General features: G+C 40.1%; 1 protein-coding gene across 1 annotated transcript in view; it reads left to right on the top strand.

The window, feature by feature from the left end:
* Positions 1–17,365, top strand: part of IQUB (IQ motif and ubiquitin domain containing) — a 729,710-nt gene that overhangs the window by 391,132 nt on the left and 321,213 nt on the right. Inside the window, exon 8 of the mRNA XM_044088765.1 lies at positions 2,531–2,706. Coding sequence (XP_043944700.1) covers positions 2,531–2,706 — 176 coding nt within the window. The remainder of the gene's footprint in view (positions 1–2,530; positions 2,707–17,365) is intronic.

Genomic DNA, 17,365 nt, shown 5'->3' with positions numbered 1-17,365 from the left:
TGGCAATCACTGACACACAGGTTGAAACAGCCCTATCCAAAGCCAAAAACACAGCTTCAATGGGACCGGACGGTGTTCCAGGCTGTGTCTTACACGAGCTCCAAAATTAACTAATCCCTCACCTAAACACACTGTTCAAACTCAGCCTCTCTACAGGTTACGTACCCAGAGAGTGATGCACAGCAACAGTTATCCTGGTCCACAAAGGTGGAGCCACAACGGACCCCGGGAACTATCACCCTATAAGCCTGACTAGCTTGGTCTGCAAGGCTATGGAGTGCATCATAATGGAACTCATTAACAGAGACACTGGGAACCTCCAAACATTGGACCCTACCCAGTTTGGCTTTGTCAAGGGCAGATCATGCCTCCTAAACCTGGTGGACTTCTTTGAGACAGTTACCAAGGCTTTAGATGGGGAAAGGAGGTCCACACAGTCTACCTAGACCTCGCAAAGGCTTTCGACACCATTCCACATTCTGGTATTATAGGACAAGCTCACCAGCCTGAACATAAATCCCTATGTCACAAGATGGGTTGTTAATTGGCTCATGGATAGAACCCACATGGTGAGAGTTGCAGGCTCTAGGTCTGACTCTAAACCGGTTATAAGTGGCGTCCCCCAGAGCTCAGCCCTGGGACCCCCTCCTGTTCAGTGTATACTTCTCAGAGGTACAGGCAAGCACAGGAGGACTATGGCTGACCAAGTTCACAGATGACTGCAAACTGGGGGCCATAACTGACTCTCTGGCAGATACAGACATCCTCCAGATGGGTCTCACTGAGATGGATATCTGGTGTCAAAATCATGGCCTCAAGCAAAATGCCAAATAGTGCATAGTCATCCCCTTTGGAAAAAACAATGTACCCACGAACTACCACATATGTGGTAGTCCCCTAAATATAGAAAATGTAATAAGGGATCTAGATACCCAAGTAGATAGTAATCTCTCCTTTGATAATCATATTGCCAAGGTGGTTAGAAAATCCTTCTATGTGGCCCACCTAATCACAAAATGGGTTCACATCTAGAACAAAAGATGTTATTGTGCCCCTCTACTCATCACTCATCAGACCCATCATAGAGTACAATGCCCCATTTGGGATGTACCTTACAAGACACCTGCAACAGCTGGAAAGACCACAGAAGTACCTCACCAAGAGGATTACTGGCCTCAAACAGATGCCCTAAGCAGCCCGACTGAAGAAACTCCAGCTGTACTCGGTTGCATACCGCTTACTCAGAGGTGATCTCTGCCTGACATAAAAGGCCATGTCAAACCCAGAATTGATGGAAATGCTCCACCTAAAAAAAAAACAAATCCCCGAGAGCCACACGCTCTAGGGATCTAAACCTCACCACAACGATAAGTAGGACATGCTGTAGGGATAGATTCCTGTCCCAGAGACTCCCCCATGCTTTGGAAAAGGATTCCAGTCTACATTAGGCAGAGCCCCTCACTAACACTCTTCAAGAGTAACCTTGACGAGTGGATGGGAAACAGAAAATTTATCCCGGGGATCACTGCAGTGGCTCTGCTAGACAGAGGCACAGGGACCTAATGGCTCTGCTGGACAGAGGCACAGGTAACTAATCTAAGGAGGCGTCGAAAGCCAACACATTCTGACTAGGCTTATAGATGCCCTTGGGCAGATAGCCTAGTACTTACCAATGAACCTATTAACTACAGTGACTTCTCACAAACCTTCTGTTATTGTAAGCATACTTATAACAGTTACTGTCTTCTTAGGGCGGGAGAGTCACTCTGACAGTAAACCCCAACATGTGGGTAGATTCACAAGCAGTATTTGGATAAGGATGTTGGATGGTTACGAGATCACCCATACCACAGCCATTTCAAAACTTTGTCTACCTCTGGACTCTGTTTGCACTTTGTAACATTGTTTGAAGGTGCGGATCAAGGGTGCAGAAGAAAAATTCTGTTTTGTTCTCATAAGCCGTTAATGCTGCCCCCCTCCCAAACCATCTTCTGTTACAATAGAAGGACAGATTTCTCAAAATGTTGCCTCCCCAAGCACTTAAATGTTGCATTATTTTCAGCTATTCCCCTGTATTAAACATATTTAGATTAGCAGTTCTTTGTAAAAGCAAGTTTTGCACCTTTTATTGGAGGCATTAATTTAGATAGTTGTTGCCATAATAAGACCTCAGAAAACCCTAATATTTTCAAATGATGCTCAGAAAGGTGTACTCATTAGAGTACAGAGTATGCCTGGCTATATCCTTGGTATGGACACTAGTCCATGTGAGAGCATCTTAAATATATTTTACAGAAACATTTCTGAAAAAATTGTTGCTGATGTACCCCCTTCTGTATTGAATTTTCTGTTCTTGTACCTTCCCAAGATTTGGTGTTTTTAGAGCAGAAGGAGTTAGAGTGAGCCAGCCAGGTCTAATGTGCATATTGAAAGTAAAAGTTTATCCTTTAGAGGACTAGGAGCCATGTACTTCTGCTTAGGGAGCGTAAGCACTTATTTTAAAAATAACATTTATTTTACTTTAATTTAGAATGGAGGCTTGAAGAAGTTGAACGCATCAATGATACTCTGCAAGGAGCTGAGAGAAAAGCTGCTCTTTGTGCCCTGCTGGAACAAGAAACACAGCTGATTGCTTCCATTGGCAGACACAAACTAGATGCTGATATAGAAAATGGAGTGAAACAAGTAATGGCTTTATTAAACAAGGTTTGTCTGCAGACTTCCTATCTATATTGATAGTTATGACCGAAGTACGCTCATAACATTAGCAGCACAAATTAAGTTATTTCTAGCTTGATGATATGGACTACTGGTGCACTTTGTGCCTTAACTCATATACCACTGTTGACATGGGGACAGTACTGAGCTTGGGTAATTGTGACTGGCAAGGATACATTATTAAGCCTTCATAGGTTCAGAACTGTATACTACGCTAATGACAACTAGGACCCTTATAAGCTTAGCTGTGCAATCCAAATGTGACCCACAAATTTGATTTATATAGGGGTGGTTTGCTAACTGCCCCTGTCCATCAGAGACATAGGCTTCAGATCATGGATGCATGTCTGATTACCCATCCATTGGTCCAAGTTGGAATGAAAAAGGGTTAAGGAGGAACTCTGCTTAAAATGAATGACGAGCATGTTCCAGAGACTAGGAATTCTCTGAAAAACATATCTGTCTCTCTGATGTGTCCTATGTCACAAACAAATTACAAGTCTTTGGATCTAGTGCTTCTGATGCTGTTTACTGTGTGGATGTACAAAAGGTTCATCAAAACAGGGTCCAAGGATTCATTGTTTGACAAGCAGTAATCACCTCTCAGAAGTCTGTGTAATACTCAGTAAAGAAACAGTGCTTTGAGACAATCAGCATAGGACATTGTGTTTTCTCTCTATTCTTTTTGAAGGAATCTCTGTGGACATTAGAGTTGCTGCAAATGTCTGGTCAGGTAAATATCAAAGGGGACATTACTGTCTATGATGTGTCTAATGATGGCCGAGTTCAGTGGTATAATGACCTCTCTGGACCTTATTGCCATGCCCTTGCTTATAAATTGTGCAACACAAATGATTTTCTTACTACCTTGGCACATGTTGGTTGAAGGCTAACTTACCATCTACATGAGTTCCCAGATCCCTGACTAATGAATCAACAGATACTATAATGCATTTCTTGTTATTGAGTTTTAAGTCATGGCTTTGGCACTGAGTATTTGTCTGTGTTAGACATTCTTGAAGGGTGTTCTTATCTTAGGGGACTCTATGATTGCTCCCACTTTGCTATTATCTGTGAACATGGTTAGCCAGAGGTCTTTGACATCTGAGAAGTAAATGCCAAAGAAGTGTGGGCCAGCAGAGAGCTGTGGAGACACTTAGATGTCCAGAGATAGCTTAGGTTCTATCCAGACAAGACCAAACCTATCAGAAAATCCGAAGAAGTATTTGTTTCCTTTCAGGATAAAAAGCTGGGTATCCCAGTCCCAAAGCACACTACTTCTAAATGAATGTTCATGACTATTTCTTCCAGTTATTCTGTCCATGGAAACAGTTTCAGGTCAGTCAGGTCAGGTTAAAGCCCATTCCACCGGAACTCTTACTTTTTTAAAGGACTGAACTCTAGATCTAGTTTGGAAGCATGTACATGGGCAGCTAGTACACATACACACACGTGCGCACGCGCACACACACACACACACACACATCTATATATATATATATTTATATGTATGTATGTATTTATATGGATCCCCTTCAGAAGCTCAAAGTTTTAAAACTTCAAACTTTAAAAGGCCGAGACCATGAGACCAAAGTTTTGAAACTTCAAATGTTTTGAATGGAGATCACCATATAGTGCGGAATAGGATATTTACTGTTTTCCTCACTGTAGTGTGATCTTGAAGTTGGTATATTAAATTAGTGGGGGTGTGTGAGGTGCAGCCTTCCTATGTGGGGGGTGCAGGGGGGATCCCCCCCCCTACAAAAGCATAATTTTTTTTTAATTAGGTTTCCGAAGTTTCAAAACTTTAATCTTTTGGTCTCGGCCATTTGAAGTTAGAAGTTTTGAAGCTTTAAGTTTCTGAAGTAGATCAATTTATGTATATGCTACCTTACACATATTTATTTAAGCAAACATTGAATATTTTTGGTCAATTCCTACAACAATGACCAAAAAAGAGCAACACTCCAAACAGTGAATACTCCTAAAAATTTTTTAACATGACCCTGCAAGAGTGCAGGATCATTTTTCCTTGCACTTTTGCTGTTTTGTGTTTTGCAATTCTGTGTTTTTTGGCCAACCAGAACATGTTCAGTTTACAACTAGTCCAACCACACACACAGACACACGTATATACATATATCTATCTATATATATATATATATATATATATATATATATATGTATACATATATGTATATATATATATGTATATATATATATATATATATGTATATGTGTATATATTTATATATATATATATATATATATATATATATATATATATATATATGTATATGTGTATATATTTATATATATATATATATATATATATATATATATATATATATATATATATATAAAATATATGTGTGTGTGGGTATCTATATATATATATATATATATATATATATATATATATATATATATAGATATATACACACACATACATATATATCTTATATAAATATATGTATATATCTATATATAAATATATATATATATATATATATATATATATATATATATATATATTTTTTTATATATATATATTTGTTTACCGGGAGATTCCAGTAATATAGATGTACACATACATATATAAAAATGGCTTGCTTTGAGACTGTCTCATGTTTGTAAAACAAAAACTATATTATTACTGAAGAAAATAGACAAACATAGCTCACTTAGGCTTAGTCTAAAATGGCTTTATAGTCCATATTACTAGTTGACTAATGGACTCTTCATTCTCAGGCTGCTAAAATGACAACTGTGGGCCTTCCCAGGCTTCTCCCCCAGCTTCACCAGACACACAAGAATCTTCTTCTGAATCTAATACAGTCCCCATCAACAGTGAACTGTAACTGAGCCATCATTATCCATGAATGTTATGGTAAGAATCCCTGCTGTGACCCGCAAACGTGGAACCAACTTCCTGATTTGTGTTTAGTAGACAACTTTCTTTTTTTTACATAGCATTAAACAGACAAAGCACAGGTCCATTTTCCCACTTGTAAAGGAGCATCACATTTTTGCATACACAAAACACCTTTAAAGATGCATTCCAATTTTTTTCCATTCACAAGATATTATAATTACCACAGTACAAAGCCATCAGTTTTTGATTCACAAAAAGGGTTGTAGGATGCTGATAACCCACTGGCATGCCTTTTAGTTAATCTGAGTCTGTGGGTCACTGTGTCTTGGAAAGGCTGAAGTAACAGTTTTCACTGGCACAACTTTGTATTGCCATTTGTCTGTTAACTTGGCCATTATAATGGGATGTGATCAGTCACTAGGTTAAAATGTGTACCTAATAAATAGTACTTCAGAGAATAAAAGGCTCACTTTACAGCCAAGCACCCTCTTCAATGACTACATATTTCTTTTCAGCATTGCTTAATTTTTTTTGTTCCTCCTCTGCCTTACATGGTACCAGTCAGGCACCCTGGCACCTGCCCATGCTAGGTCTGCCAGATGTCCTCTTGCACCCCTCAGGTTTCAGTCTGGTATTGCTAGGGCTAGTCATGGTTCTATGCATCAGGAGGTAGAGCAAGTCTATGCTTCTGTTGCGGGGGGTTTCTTATGACCTACCCACCCCCCCCTCTCTTGCAGACCTAATGGTATGCCTGAGGGGTGGCCATGCAATGTAGATGTGCAGCTTATCACTGCCCCCCCAGCAGCTCAACCATGCTTCCACCCTGTTCTCCTCTTTAAGCACACCTTCCAGTGTACCTTTCTCAGCCTTCACCAGGGATCAACATGGTAGATGCCCATAGGTCCACCCAACTTTCTCTGCTGCTTCCATCAGTCAACTGAGCTGCTAATCAAACCTGGATCACCTAGTCATGGTCAGGGCTTTATCCCTGTATGCCACTGGAGTGGTTGTTTTCAGCATTGCTTAATTTTTGATTGACATAACACATAGAGTGCCATTTACCATCAATATTTTGAGCTAGACTGTTCCCAAAAATAAACCTCTGTTGCATTCATATACAGTTTAATATCTTTGTAAAATTAAGACTTACTAATACTGGTTCAGAATATAATATTGTTTAGCTCATTAAATAGATTGCCTCAAGGGACTTTTGTCAAAGGACATGCAATATTTGCAAAATTATGTATAGATTTTCCAAAGTACTCAGCCAGTCTTTGAAAACTCTTCAGCTGTCTTTTAGTGGTGGGTATAGGTCAATTTTTTTACTTCTATTTTTTTTCTGATTGTAGTCTTAACGTCCCTCTTCCTATGAGGTATCGTAAATCCTTTACTTTTCTGACCATTCACAGTCAAACTTTCCTTTCCTATACATTCTCTCATGGCCTGCACTTTTGGTAAGTGAGGTTTCCTGTCCACTGAATGGATACTGTGTCAGCCAGGTATGAGCAACATATCATGACTGAAGCTTCAATATTTTATCCATTGATCTGATGTTGTCTCTTCTGTCTGCTCCTCAGCGCTTGGGTTATCGGATCCATCTTGGATCTGATTTCAGACACTTTCAGATTTTGGATCCAGTGCTCAGGCTCCTCCCCTTAACCATAACCCCCCTCCCAAAGACAGAGATGCTTAAAATCCCATTTGCTGCTTGACTGCTATGGATGTGATCTCCTTGGCTCACACTCGTTGGTTAGATACGTGCTAAATTTTTTGTGATTTTTTCAGTCTATTTCTTGGAGATTTATCTCCATTTCTTTTGAACTTCCATTATCCTGATAAAACAAAACAAAAAAGACAAAATGAGAAAAATATATAACTATATATATGCGTGTGTGTGTCTGTGTGTGTATATATATATATATTTATATAATATGCAAAAGGAAACGTCTGTCTTGTTATCCTCCTTGTTACCTCGCTTGTTGGTACCTTACCTTTGTAATTGTAGTTGCTAGGTTATAACTTACAATCCAGTGTTGCCTATTTTTGTCGAATTCATTGTTTTGGGTTGTCAGATCTGATTGGATCTGACCTTGGCGCCTTTTACCAGAGCTTTGGATCTGAGACTCTGACTCCTCCCCTACCCACAATTCCCTCTTTCTATATGATTTACCTCAGATCTTGCTTGCCACGTCTTCATCCTGACGTTTTCAGGCGCTCTTCTTTCAATCAAGATAAGTGAAAGTCATTTTTTTCAATCTTTTTAGTCTTTTCTTTAGTTTTTTTTTTAATTTTTTTATTTTTGATAGTATAGTTTGCATTTTAGAGTTAAAGTAGTGTTTAGGTAATATTTTAAGTCCTAAGTCTGTTTCTGACTGCTTATTGGTTATAGAACTTACTAGTAGTGATTGTGCTAGTTTTTTGCATTTTAGAGGATCAGTGAGTGTGCTTTCCTATTATTGTTATCGTGTTTACTACTGTTTTTATAATTATTTACTAGAATTTGTGTTCGATGTCTATTTACATTGTGAGAGTTTTATGTGTACATTGTTTTCTAATGTTTGAAAGACCCTCAGCCTATTTACACAAAATCCCTTCTCAACAACACTAACTCCCTTTTTGTTTATTTCTTGAGTGCCTCGCACCTTCAGGCTAACTGTGATATCTGTGCTGCCTTTAGATCTAGAGCCAATCAAGGTATAAGAGAAAAGTTAATAATTAAGGGCTTGCTTCTGACACAGACAGGGTCTTCCACTGTGTCATCTGTAGTATGAGTGTCCTCTGCATCTCTCAATACTAAGAAAAGAAAGGAGAGACACAAGGACAGAGCCAAAGAAACACCGCAAAGAGTCAGTCGAAAAAAGGAGTGATGACAAGAGGTTAGAAGAGATGAGAAAAATCCTGAAAAAGGTTTAGAAATAGAAACAGTCTGTCGGGTCAAATCCATCTGCCATCTGGGTCCGAAGTTTCTCCCCTAGAGCTACTTTTTCTCTGGGTCTGTTGAGTCCTTGGTTACATTCACTAATCCTGCAACATAAGCTACCTTTGAGACCTGTGTCTGTAGCTTCATCATTGAGGTCTAGACTAACCAACAGAAGTCTCACCAAAATGGACATTGACAAGATGATGAGAAAAATTTTGTGGACACAGATCCAGCTGGAGTTCCACCCAGCACTGTCCTCCCAAGGAGGGCCAGGAACATGCCCATTGACCCCATCACACTTTACTTCAATACTGGTTTGTGCTCGGATCTGGTCTCCATGGATCCAAACCCTTCTGGCACACATCTTTTGGATCTGACTGCCATAGAGACCTTGGCTTTGTCCTCATCCCTTACTCTCTCATTTCCAGTGCTATTGAGTTGAAATAAGTCCTGGAGCCGAAGCATTGGGGGTCAATGTTTTATAGGTTCATAGGTTGGTACTGGGCTATCTGCCCGAAGGCATATATTAGCCCAGCCACGTTGTGCAGTATTCACCATCCCTTTAGTAATTCCCTAGACCCTTGTAATAGCAGCTAGTACCCTTGGCCCCTATCTAGTAGTGCTGTTGGTGTGATCCCCGGTGTTCGGAACTATTCCTTCCCCTTGGTGCTTTAGCTCTTGAAAGCGCCTCGAAAACAATCTCCATTGGAGCTGCGAGACTCTCCAAGTTAAATGACAGAGAAAGTATTTCTTTAGCTCCAATGGCAGAGTCAGCTTTCAAGGCTGTGGAAAAGGCCTTGGCTGGACCAAAAAGCCAGGTGTGTGCACCAAGTTTGGATCCATCCCAACACCCAATGGATCCTGTGCCTCATTCCTCTCATTTGAGTCAATAGTGATACTCAAAACCCATAGGCTTCAAGACAGGTCTAACTTCAAGCTCCCCATCTGTTTCCGACATGTCTCTGTCAGAGCCACAGAGGCATGTTCCTTAATAACGGACATGCAAATAGAAGCACATAGACTCCTCACCTAAATCAGTCACTGAAGACATGGATTTGGATGAAGAAGCACCCCCAGGTCCCCCAGAAGACCTCACAGTTGCGAGCATTCTAGAATTAATGAAGCAGGAGAAGGGGTGTTCCACTGAAATGCCCTCAGATGGGTCTGTGTTCCTTGAAGCCTTTGGGTCTGGCTCATCTGCATCCTGGCTGGTCGCCCCTCCTTATACTTTGATAGACCTCATAGCACAGAGAGTTGAGAAGGATCCTGATGTTACAGTGCAAATCCCCAAAAAGATAGATAAAATCCTCATAGCTCAAAGAGACAGGAAATAGTGGTCTAAAGGCCCTTCAGTAGATGTCATGGTGGTACCAGCAGCCACAATGAAAGAACTATCTGAGGAAAGTTCATCTGTCCGTCCTCCTAACACAGAGTCCTGGGTGTTACACCGACTAGGGAAAGAGACTTATGCTTTCATGACCTTTGCACTTTGGGTGCTGAATTACCTTGCTCATTTATCTCATTCCAGAGGGACTTCATCAAGGAGGTATCCAAGTCTCTTTCAGGTGACTTACCATCAGATGTCCAAAAAACAGTGGATGACCAAATGTTTACCCTTCAATCTACTTCCAATGTTGACATGTGACTGCTATTACATGCAGCGAATAGCACATCAAGAGCAGCAAATACAGGCATTACTGTGCATCGCCATGCCTGGATGTCACTCATTACTGTGCATCGCCATGCCTGGATGTCACTCATTACTGTGCATCGCCATGCCTGGATGTCACTCATTACTGTGCATCGCCATGCCTGGATGTCACTCATTACTGTGCATCGCCATGCCTGGATGTCACTCATTACTGTGCATCGCCATGCCTGGATGTCACTCATTACTGTGCATCGCCATGCCTGGATGTCAGTCATTACTGTGCATCGCCATGCCTGGATGTCACTCATTACTGTGCATCGCCATGCCTGGATGTCACTCATTACTGTGCATCGCCATGCCTGGATGTCACTCATTACTGTGCATCGCCATGTCTGGATGTCACTCATTACTGTGCATCGCCATGCCTGGATGTCACTCATTACTGTGCATCGCTATGCCTGGATGTCACTTTTGACTTCACGGAAAGTTTCAAGGGATCCTTTATTAATACTCGTTTTGATGGTTCCATGCTCTTTGGACCCAAGGTAAAAGAGATGCTTACCAGGAGAGTACAAGATAGTAAGATTCTGTTTGCTGTATGAATCTGCTTCTCCACTCCACAGATCATTTTCCAGGAATTAAAGGGGAGATAAAATGAGGTTGAGAAAATCACATGGTTTTCACCATGACACTCCTAGAGATAGATCTCCCCGAGGCAGAAGAAGAGGCAATATGAATGCATGTCCTGCAAGAAGCAGCAGTGGACCCCAGAATCAGGGTTTCTGTAATCCTTTCACTGAGAAGCCCTACCAGAATCCTTGAAAGGTTACCCAGCTGCTGCACTGTGGGAGTGGTCAGGGGGTGCTTAACCTTCTACCTTCAAGCCTGACAAACCACATCTTCCAATTCATGGGTAGTAAAGATAATCACCAGAGGCTATACCATACCCTTTTTTGTACCACCCAAAGAAAAGATTAGAGATTTGTAATACTTCACCTGATCACTTGGAATCTGCAGCAACAGAAGTGTCAAAGTTACTACAGTAAACTCTCAGTTAACCGACACCCATGGGGATTGGAAGATGCCAGATAAGTGTAGTTTCTGGTTGCTTGAGAGTTACTATTAAAAATAGGCCTGACTAATACTGTACCCTATACTCTTTGCTTGGTTTGATTTGTTCTCAGGTTGGGGAGAGAGGAAGTTTATTCCTATCTTCCTTTTTAAAACTCTAAAACTCTAAAAATGTAAAATATGTTTCAGCGGGGGGGGGAAACAGAAAGTGCAACACATGAAAATTACATTGTATTTCTTAATTTTTTTTTCTGATGGCTTGAGAATGCCGGTTACTTGAGTTTTGGTTAACTGAGAGTTTACTGTTGAAGAAAGGGTCATTCAGCAGGTCCCCCCCAGACCAGTTAGAATCCAAAGTCTATTCCAGGTTCTTTTTAGTACCAAAGAAGACAGGGGAACTAAGTTGAATGATGGACCTCAGCCACCTCAATCGATTTATCAAACAGATGAAATTCCAGATGGTCATGGTACAGTTCATACTGTGTATCTTGAGGAAGGATGATTGGACATGCTCTGTAGATCTCCAGTACATCTACTACCACATCAAGTTTTGAAGGCAATCCAACACAGTCTTCCATTTCTGGCTGAGAGTCAGTCATTACTAATTCAAGTACTGCTGTTCGATCTCACCAGAGCCCCCTGGGTATTCACTAAAATTATGACAGTGGGTGGCAGCTCACTTATGATCATTCTTGCAGACCAATTAGGAATAACAAGCATTCATACAAAGAGCAAATTGCCCCCTACATAACACACATAATTTATTGAATGTTGGATAGATACAGTTTGACAAACTGCCAAACATTCAACCACAAAACTCCGGTCATTAAGACTGGAAGCTTTTCAAGTAGTTGACCCCCCCCCCACAGGCATGGCTGATTATCTATTTGTTAAGTTTGATGATTTATGCCATTATGTTAGCACCCTTAGCAAGATAACACATGAGAATATTGCAGTGGAGACTGTGACCGTTCATTCAATAGTCAGAAATTCACAGGTTCACAGATTAGTACTAGGCTAACTGCCCTCGGGGACCATTTCAAGCCTAGCCAATTACCCAATGTAAGAATCAAACCCTGCACCTTGTGTCTATAAAGTAGACACCTTTACCATTATGCCAACCTCCCACCAAATAATGACCCTGGTACATCTCGAACTTGGGCCCCTATCAACTACAGCACAGTGCATTAGTCCACTAGGCCCCTCAGCTCTGAAAGGGTTTGTCTTACTCAATTATGCAGAAATCATATAAGGTGGTGGATAAGTTCTCTATCAGTGGTAGAAGGGAGACCTTTCTGCCACCTGTTCCTCAAGCCACAGTTACCATGGATGCCTCCCTTCTAGGGTGGGTGGGGGGCATTTCGAAGGAAGACAGTTTGAGGGACTAGGTCACCTGTGGAGGCCAAACTTTATGTCAGTGTCTTGGAGGTGAGAGCACTCTTCCTAACATTGTAGGCATTTCAGGGCTTCCTACCCAAGGATGTGATTTCCATCCAGATGGACAATATGTCAGTGGTATGGTACATCAACAAACAAGGTGGAAATATTCATAGCCTCTTTAATGGGGGGCCATACGAGTCTTGTAATGTGTGTTATCTTCCCATTGTTTTGTTGTAGCAATGCACATTCCTGGGACATCAAATATACTAGCAGACAAACTGAGCAGGTATATACTATTACCTCAAGTGTAGTCTCTCAGACAGTGGCAGCAGAGATCTTGGCTGCTAGATCCAACCTTGGTGTGACCTCTTTGCCTCCTACATAAACAACAAATGCCACAGTTACTTTGCTCTCATCCCTCCACAGGGGAAGTAGTCACCGAGAGATGCTTTAGTCCACATTTGGCCCCCCAGGTCTCCTCTATGCCTTTCCACCAATACCTCTCCTGACAAAATTCATACAGGAACCCACAAAGTGCTAGATCAAGGTGATTCTCATTGCTCCATTTTTTTTTCTTAGAAACAAGAAACATCTTTATTAAATCATCATGTATAACATAGGCAGTCTTACATTTGTATAAATAAATTAAACCATACTGACATAATCTCAGTTAGAAACATTACACATCACAAACCATGCTGACACAACTGTAGCTGCAAACATTATACATCACTTATATTCAGTCATTGTCAGTCAGCCATTACATAGCTTATTCAAATCCATCCTTCTTTTAAACCTCTTTCCTCCTCTGCATGTATTGTTCCCCCACTTCACATTATTTTCCCATGTAGTTTGCTCCTACCTTTTCTAAAGATCCAAATTCCAGTTGTTCCCATGTAATTTGCTCCTACCTTTTCTAAAGATCCCAATTCCTGTTGTTCCCATGTAATTTGCGACTACCTTTTCTAAAGATCCCAATTCCAGTAGTTTTATCTCTGTTACTATCTTCGCTAGTGAACTTGGTATAGACTTTGATTTCCATTTTCTAGTAATTTCTTTTTTGGCAGCCATCATAATTAGACTTAGCAAGGCCTTATTATGTCTAGGCAATTCCGATTCTGTATCATAGCTCAAAAAATAATTTTCTAAGTTACACCAATTTGCTCACTCAACATTTCCAGCAGAGTAGTCTGCAGGGGATCTTTAAAGGCTGCCATCTCATTACACTTCCGGAAATATGTCCCCCATTACGTCTTTCTTCACCATCACATCTCCACCATTTGCTGTCTATCTGAGGAAGAATTCTTTGGAGTCTATTAGGGGTAAAAAATACCTATGTAAACACTTCCAAGCAAAGATCCTAAATCTTCTAGACCAGGGGTGTCCAACCTTTTGGCTTGCCGGGGCTGCATTGAGTGAACAGAAATTGTCTTGGGGCCGCATATAAAATATATCATATAGTTAACTCTTTCGCTGCCACAGGAGACCAAAGTCAACCTCCTGGCTGTACTGTACGTGCATTCAAACAATTAGTAAATGTAATAAATGCCTAATATTTGCCTTAAAATTCTAATTCTCATTCTGATTTTAATTCTCTAATCTAACAATTAACTCTAACATATTAGTTAATATATAGATTGTTTTTTACAAATAAACAGATATTCACTACAGCACTAGCATTTCTCACTGGGAAAACTACTCCAGCAGTCCATCTACATACAATGTCAACATTAGTACTCCTACAATACTATGCATACTTCGGCTTTTCCTGGTTAGGGGTCACCACAGCGGAACTCCGGTCCGCTAATGATTGGCAGTAGAGTTTTATTTGCTGGCTTGCCAGGCCAAACGCACAACCTTCAACGAAGAAATGCCCGTTCACGCATGTCACCACACAGAATACACTCTAACTGAGAATCGAACAGGCAACGTCTAACTGTGAGGCGACAATGCTACCGCAGCACCACCACCGCGGTAGTCCTACAATACTATAATCCACAAAAATAAGCCAACAAATTTGCAATAAAGTAAAGAATTCATATTACTGACTTAATAAAACAATTCTGAATAAGCTACAAGAGGGTCTCACCCAAACAAATGACTGGTGCCAGAAACATGGCCTCAAGCTAAATGCCAAAAAATGCACAATCATCTCCTTTGAGGAGAGTGATGTCCCCACAAATTATCACATTAATAACAATGTTGTATGCACACAATCAGTTGTGAGGTGCTTGAGCACCCTGGTTGATAGAAACCTGACTTTTGACCACCACATTGTCTCCGTTGTACGGAAAGCTTTTTACATGGCCCACCTCATTAGTAAGGGTACCTCATCCAGGGACAAGGAGGTCATAACATCCCTGTATTCTTCCTTTACAAGAGCAATTATTGAGCACAACACCCCTTTTGGCACGTGCCTCAGCAAAACACCATGCCAAAAGAAGACTATAACCATTTCTGACAAAAAAAGGTCAAAGGACTGAGTTCACTTAGTTATCCAAACAGACTAAAAAGCTTCTTGCTTTCCTCTGTCTTTCACTGACCCCTATAAATTTCATCACTGGCTTGCTTTCCAGGCTAAGAAAGATCCTGCCTTAAGAGACATTCTCCACCTCAGAAATACTGGTTATATTTAAAACACTCACTACAAAGACCACAGCCTTCACTGCAACATAAACAAGCCACTTTGTATGGACAGGTTCTTGACACAAAAACTTTCAACTTCTGTAAAAAGCTCCTCTCATTATCAAACAATGTAGTTCAACAACACTACAACTGGATGGATAGCCATGAATGTACTCCTTAAGTAAGTAGCATAGCCTTCATCAAACCGGAAGGAAAATCCACATACTAAACTTTCCAAGCTGGATGGCTAAGATCTAATATTGGTTACTCAAGTCTACTTGTCTAAGAAGAGGGGCCTATTTAACTAAGAATTCCATTTGCAAAAATATATTCAGTATATATATTAAATCTCTCTGTCTTATACACACACACACACACACACACACACACACACACACACACACACACACACACACACACACACACACACACACAGAAAAGGAGCCCCTACTTGTAAAATAGGCAACCTCAGTAATCACATGACACAGTCTCACTGATTGAAATTGTCTGGAAGTCAAAATATCTGAAAAAGAAATCATAACAGAATTGGATTCATCCATGCAATTTCCCACCACCAAAAGGACCATCAATAAATCAACAAACAACTGCTCAGCAAAAATTAAATCAATAAGAAATCTATAACATCTCTAAGATCATACTACATACTGGAGTAAACATATAATTTCCCTCCAATCTAAAGCCATTTGACATTCAGACATTTTAATTTGTGCAGAAGTTATTCACAGACTGACCGTTTACTAAGCTGTAATGCTGACCATCGCTTTTGAAAAAAACAAATTCCCACACTTTGTCAATAGCTCAAAGTGAAGAAAGGATTACTTTTTTTTATTTATTATGTATTTATTTAATTTTGGAAAACATCTTTAAAACTATTAAATTGATCACACACCCAGAAACACAGAAAAGTTATTGTGATAAGTAAGCCACAGACTGCTGCAAGAAATCAGTCACAGCACACTATTCTTACGTCCGAACCAATGAAGCATACCTGTCAATTCCAAAAGAATTAAAGTAGCATAATAAGAAAGTTATTTGCAAGGTTACATGGCAGTTTATATTGGAAATAAGTGGAAATATTAAAAACACTCTGTTTCTCATAATTATGTTGAAAAGTCTTTCAAGGTAAATACAACCTTCTGATTTAGCATGAAACTATATCTCTCAACCTTAGAGCAAGAATTCTGGACAAAGCGAAAAATAAAATTGGGACACAGGCCCAAAAATAGTTATGCATCACAGACACCATTGAAACAAGTGTAGCTGCAAACATTATACATCATGTATAATGTTTCTATCCCATTATTGTCAGTTAAGCATTATATGGCTCATTCAATCCTGCCTTCTTTTGCAACAAAGAAAAACATACTTTGAAATGACAAATCCATTAAAAATAATAAAACACATTGGCTCCACATCCTGCAACTTCCTACCTGCAAACAACCACAGAGCTTTCCCTGAAACTAGGTCTGCTTATTTCCATAGAATGACACCTTTCCCTAATTAAGTCTAATGGTATACAATCTACCAGGATCTGGACTACCTGAAATAAATTAAATTATGGCCTGTAAATTGCAAGTGCACTTTGTTTAATTAAACTACACTTCAAAGCCCACTTGCTGTATTTTTTCAGTAACATCTCAATATCCATTTCCAGGTCACTTTACAAGACATTGGCAGTGGTAGACTTGGCATCCTTCAGAACCCCACAGGCCCACGCTAATACATTGTCCATTAAATGTAAATATCCATCCACTGTAAATGGCAAGAAGCTATGTCTTAAAAAAATCTATTTTTGGCATTCCTAGTACCCAAGTATCAGGTTTTGAAACAAAGAAACATATTCTCCACAGTTTGTAAGTCTCTGTCTTTAATAATCATCATCTGCTATTGCAGCACTCCGAACACAAACACACACATACACACTAAAACCCCCAACATTTAAAAAATGACATTGTGCCCACCTGATTTGCCAGTATTAATGATCCACCAAAGATATGCTTACTGTTGTCCAATCTACCACTGCTTAGAACCCACCAATGACAAGACAGTACTGGGTGATTTTTTTGTTTGTCAAAAAAAAAAATAAGCTTTATATGCTACAGTC

This window comes from Protopterus annectens, chromosome 11.part0, assembly GCF_019279795.1.
Source record: "Protopterus annectens isolate FY-2018-M chromosome 11.part0, PAN1.0, whole genome shotgun sequence".
NCBI lineage: Eukaryota > Metazoa > Chordata > Ceratodontiformes > Protopteridae > Protopterus > Protopterus annectens.
This window is presented reverse-complemented; position numbering and strand designations above follow the sequence as displayed.